General features: G+C 44.9%; 1 protein-coding gene across 1 annotated transcript; it reads right to left on the bottom strand.

The window, feature by feature from the left end:
* Nucleotides 1-395: 395 nt before the first annotated feature.
* LOC135714710 (uncharacterized) lies at nt 396-1,759 on the bottom strand. The gene is made up of 2 exons (XM_065238104.1): nt 1,633-1,759; nt 396-1,552 (listed from the first exon to the last, which is right to left on the bottom strand). The coding sequence occupies exons 1-2, from the start codon at nt 1,757-1,759 to the stop codon at nt 396-398; spliced, it is 1,284 nt and encodes a 427-aa protein (XP_065094176.1).
* Between the last annotated feature and the right edge of the window lie 4,162 nt (nt 1,760-5,921).

The following is a 5,921-nucleotide window of genomic DNA, read 5'->3' as shown; positions in this document are numbered from 1 at the left end:
CCTTTTTTGTGAACAGGGAAAACAAACGAATCCTTCCAACATTCTGGAAAAACTCCGGAGGTCATTGACAAGTTGAAGACCTTAGCTAAGGGCTCTGAGAGAGTGTCTAAGCAACGTTTCAGTACTAATGAGGGAATGCCATCTGGACCAGATCCTGTTGATGTTTTCATCTGTTTCCCGGCTGAAATCACCATGTCGCTGTGGATGGTGAATGGAGAACCAAACACCGACGTACGAGGGACATTACTCGTGGCAGCAGCAATTTCCTGAGCATCAAGAACTTCGTCTGCAAAAACGCTGCTGAATTGTGTGCGAAACATATTGGCGATATCTGCGACGGAGTTGGCATCAGTAACGCCATCAGTCATATTGGACGGCAATCCCGTTTCTTTCCGTTACTCGTTCACATATCGCCAGAATTCCTTAGGACTCTGCAAGTGAGACTGATGCGCGTTGTACAAGCTTGCATTGAGATCTCTGTACTCGTTGTTGGCGCGGACGTAATTAGCCTTCGTAGAATCTGTGTGATATTTACTGTGTTTCCTCAGTGCAGCCCTTTTCACCTTTTTCAGATGCTTAAGATCAGAGTTCGACCAGGCGGGTTTGGCAGGTTTACACCGTAGTTTTTTAGACACAAACTGATCGATAGCGTAGAATATGATACCACACATGGTCGAGGCAGCCAGATTCGTATCCCCGGAGTCTAGTGTCGCATTCCAATCCACATTAGCGAGAAAGTTATTCATTCGCTCGAAGTCTCCTTTGTGAAAGTTGTAGAAGACGGTTTCGGCGTGGTCTTGGAAGCGTTTCTCAGGATCGATTGCAAGCGTCAACAGTAGAGGTGAATGATGTCTGCAGTTTTTGACGAGCGGTGCCGGAGCATGGGTAACAGAGCAGCTTTGTCCTAAATCCTCCCCGACAAAGCACAGATCGAGCAAACGGTTGTTTGCATTCAGAACGCCATTCACTTGTTGAAGCCTTGCGGTTGAATACGCGTCAAGCAAGGAGAGAGAAGCCGGTCTGAACGATGAACGGGAATTGTCAGAAAAGAAGAAACCGTGAGCATCGCTAAGCCACGATACAGTGCCAAGGTTGAAATCGCCCAAGATGACGATGCTGTCCCTGGCATCCATTTGAGAGACAATCCAATCCAGCGAAAGTGCATGCTTCTCAATCAGGCTGTGGTCGTTAACGCGGTCGGGAGGAACGTTTATCACGCAGATATAGATTGTACCACTTAGAGTCGAAATTGCAACCCACAGATGCTCAACCGTCGAATCTTCAGGAGGTTTCAGTAAGCGAGATACGAAGCAGGAGCGAATGGCCAGAAGGACTCCACCACCGGAGGTCTTGTTGCTGTTGAGGGTTGATCGATCTTGACGGTAGACGGAATATGTATCGTTAAACAACTGCTTTGACAAAGTGTTGTTATTCAGCCAGGTTTCCGAGAAGGCGTATATGTCGTAGCATGCGTCGCTGTATGCTAGCTGGTATTCGGCGAGTGAGCTGTTCATGCCACCGACGTTCTGGTAGTATAGCAGAATTTGAGATGCTGGGACGCATGGAACAGCGGGCTGCAATCTGGAAGTGGAGGCAGCATCAGGCAGAGCAACGTCGAAAGAATAAGGGTACTTGCCGTGGATGGCAGCTTGGAAAGCCCTGTCCCCAGCACTAGACTCAGATGGTGGGGGCGTGTGAACTGACCAGGACTGGAACCAGTAGTGGGCGCAGCAGAGCTAGGTGGGTCCAGGGCTTCCATACTGCTTTGTGACGTGCGTCCCAGGCTAGATGAAATGGCGGCTGATGTTCGGCTTGAAACGGAAAATTGGTCGTTGTGATTGAGGGTCTCGGTGTTCTGCAAACGGCATGTCAGCGGGCTTTGGTTCTTCCTGGAAGTCACAGGAACGACAGGAAGTAGCTGACCAATGTCAAGATCGGAAGAATACTCGCCAAAATAAGTTGGGTGGAAGATCCCCTCTCCACATCCGACCACAGGCCCGGAACGACGATGATGCGCGGAGACAGCAAGTGGCAGGACTGAGGCGGAGGGATTGGGGACTTCCATGAGGCTTTCTACGATGCGTTCCGAGTTTCGAGATGGAGTTGGCACAGCGGCATTCAAAGTGCTGAAAGTTCGATCGGCATCAGGTATCGAATTTGAATGGTTGAGTGTGTACTTGCCTGTCATAGGAGGTTGGAAGACCCCCAGCCCACATCTAAACTCAGGTCCAGGACGACTGTGATGAACGCAGGCAGGGACGTGCACGACTGTGTTAGAGGAACTGGGGGCTTCCAATAAACTTTCTACAATGCGTCCTGGTTGGCTAGCATGGTACGTCAGGAGTCTAGAAGGTGTTGAGCTTGTTACGTCCACGCAACGCGTTAAGTAATTGTTACTGGAAATGGGGGCCGGCTCAGGAAGAGAAAATTTTGATACAAAGCGGTACTTGCCTGTTAGTACAGGCTGGAAGACCTCTTCACCGATTCCAAAACCAGGGCCGGGACGACTTCGGATGAATGGATCTTCAAGCAGCACGACTGGTTCGGAGGGATCAGAGGCTTCCAAGACACTGTGTTGTTGCGTCCCGGATCCACCCTGTCGAGTACCAGTTCTCGAATGGGAATGGGCCTGTCACTGTGCCGGGCCAATCCGAGTGATTTTCGTCACCTTTGGCCGGGAATCATCAAACTCGCGGAACTGTATACCTTCCGGCCACGACTCACAGGAAAAAGCGGCATCTCGTTTGTTTGCACAGACGCCAACTTTGAAGGAGACGAAGTTCAAGGTAGATGGATCTTTCCCTCTGGGAACCAATTTGGTCACCCGAGGTTTTTCGTTGGACTCCATACACAAGCAATCGGTGACGAGAGATGCAATTTCATCGTTTGTAGTGCTAGGATGAAAAGCCGATAAATAGATCCACACCATATCATCGTTCAGATCAACGGTTCTAACTGAATCGATCGATCCTTTCGTCCCACATTGCATCGATTTGTTGTCTGAGCTAGAAGTACGGCGACGCTTCGAAGAACCACTACCAGAATCAAAACGATCAGGTCTAGGCCAACGTGGAGTTGAGCTAGCAGGAATCTTAGAGTCCACTTTGGCTGCCAATGCAGTAACAGCCGAATTCAGTTTTTCAATGTCTTCCTTCATCGAATCGACCGCACCCAAACACAGAACCCAAACTCGCGTCGCGGCTGACAATATTCCGGAAGTGACCGTTGGAAAAAAGTTCCGCACAGTGGTCGCACATCCAGAAAACGTTGTTCGCGTACAGTCCAAGCTGATCGAGAAGTTCGACATCAACTTTGGCACAAATCACGTGAAATGTGTCCCCACAAAATCCACGACAGACGATGCGGTCTGAGTCAGAAACGGTTTTGGTGCACTTTTTGCAAGCCATGGTCACAAAAGTTAAAATCTTATTTTTCACGTGAAACCACGACTACCACGTATCGAAAAACTATAGTTGGGACACTACTTGAGCAGAAAGTACGGTAGCACAGTGCAGTGCAGCAAGGATGCAAACAAAGAGTGATAGAGTGAACAATAACAGATAGTCGCCACCACCGGTGTGTGGGACGATTATTATGATCACAGAATTTCTCTACTAAATCACTAGTCACGCAAAAACCTCCACTTTCCTGAGGTACGGCAAACAAATCTACACTCAACAACACGAAACACGACTGAATCAATTCTAAATCACACGGGTAAAACGTTGATATATAGCCGGCGGGTGACCGTAAGTTTACTCACAAGCGACACAATGTATATGTAATGTTATTTATATTATATATTTATTGTTAGAAGTTCTTTGAAGGTTTAGGTCTTTCTTGATGATTTCGGAACTGCCCTAGCAGAACACTTCAAGCAACTTTTATGTGAGCTTCTGCCACAGCTTTGTGCTGCTTGGGTTCTTAAGTGCACTCACAATTTTAATAACATTAATGGAACATCAGCATTGAAAATCTCTGATCTTCCCGATTATTTTCAATTAAGAAACGTTCTTCAAACTGCCATTACCAGCACGGATCTTCCTTAAATTGTTTTCTCCATTACATGAGTTATTAATGTTACTTACCATACATTTCCAAAATTTTCATGATCCTGTTGGAACTTTGCTGATGTTTTCGGAAATTCCTTGAGTTTCTTGGAAGTCCTTTAAAGTTTCAATAATATTCTTGAACTTAATTGATCTGTACTGATGTTCTCTGAGCTTTCCTAAATTTATCTCAATTCACCTGAAACGAATGGAACTGTCCTGAAAACAATTCAATTTCCTTGAAGTTCTTTGGACATGTGAAGTTTCCAAAATATGTATGATGTTTCCTCAAGTTAACTGGAGTTCTCTAGACATTTTTGAAATTTCCGATTTCTTGAATTTTAACAGAACCTAATGTAACTGTCTTTAATTTATAGAAACTTGCCCTTACAGATCTTTAAACATACTCAAAAATTTAGACATTTCTGAAGTTTCAGAACTTATTAAACGTTCCTGTAGATTTCCTAAAACTAATGGAATTGAAATAGAGCTCTGTAAGCATCCCTGAAGTTCCGAGGAAGTTGAAAAAAAAAACTGACAAGAGAAGACGGGAGATATTAAAAAAAAATGAACGTCTCTCACAATAGTTTCTCCTGACAGTTAAGTATGGCAATACACATGATTATTTAAAAATATCGGTAAAAATCGGTATAAAAAAAAATCAAAAATCGGTATTCTGAGAAACCTTATCTGTATATCGGTATCAAGTTTGCAAATCGGTATAAATACCGATAAATCGGTATATCTGGCAACGCTGTTTAGTCTTTTCGGTGATTTCATGTAAAGATTGTACTCGAAAAAATGCAACACTTTATTTTTATTGCATGAGTAAAATTGATGACATTTTGTGTAAAACTAGTTTAGAGTGTAATGTTCACATGTGCAAAATCTCATCAAATTCTGTCAACTGGTTATCGAGATGGCTTCCAAGCAAGAAGTGCTTCGACAAAAAATTATAGGAGCACAGTTTTGAATCAGCAAAACAGTTTAGAATCGACAATTCGACCGAGTGCCGTGTGGTAAAATCGTTCAATGAAACTCAGACGACCCAGCGGCGAGCTGGCAGTGGAAGAAAAGCGAAGATGACCGACCCCGTGAACGTAAGGAAGGTGAGAGATTACTTCAAGCGCAATCCGATCCTTTCGATTCGAAACGTGGCGAAGAAGGTCAATTCTTCCGGGTGGTTCGTCCTGCAGACAATGAAGTGCACCAGACTTTATGTCTTCAAGGTAAGGAAGGCGCCTAACCGAACCGATAAACAGAATACCGTGGCCAGATCCCACGCCAGGAAGCTGTACTGCGAGTGGTTGGTGCAGCCGAAATGCATCGTAATGGACGACGAGACGTACATTACAGTGGACGCCAAGCAGATCCCCAGCCTGGAGTTTTTCGTCGGCAAGTCCCGCCTGGATGTTCCGGAGAAGTTCTCGAAGAAGAAGGTTGATAAATTTGCCAAGAAGTACTTAGTGTGACGTGCGATCAAATTCAACAAGCCGTACATAAAGACCGGCACCATCAACGGCCAAATATATAAAGAAGAATGCCTCCAGAAGCGCCTGCTGTCCTTCCTCTGGTCCCACAAAGGTGACAATCTGTTTTGTGAACGGCGCACTCCGCACGCGATGTATGAAGACACTTTTTTTGCAACTTTCTTTTACCTCAGTGTTTTCTTCACATGAAGTTGGTATTAATCCCAACTATCACATCTGTGAAGGTCTTAAAATATTTTATCCTGGGTTTTTTGAGAAAAAAATGTTTTGTAGTTTACATAGCCTTTTATGCAGGCGTATAGGGACTATTGACGGAATATAACTATTACGGATCCAAACAAATTCAGCTGAAAATGATTCAAAAGGTGATTAAAGTTGACAA

This window comes from Ochlerotatus camptorhynchus, unplaced genomic scaffold (genome assembly GCF_037179485.1).
Source record: "Ochlerotatus camptorhynchus isolate MF236.1 unplaced genomic scaffold, CSIRO-AGI_Acam_v1.1 ptg000698l, whole genome shotgun sequence".
Classification (NCBI taxonomy): Eukaryota; Metazoa; Arthropoda; class Insecta; order Diptera; family Culicidae; genus Ochlerotatus; species Ochlerotatus camptorhynchus.
Note: the sequence above shows the minus strand (reverse complement) of the source record. Positions and strands in the feature narration are given on the sequence as shown.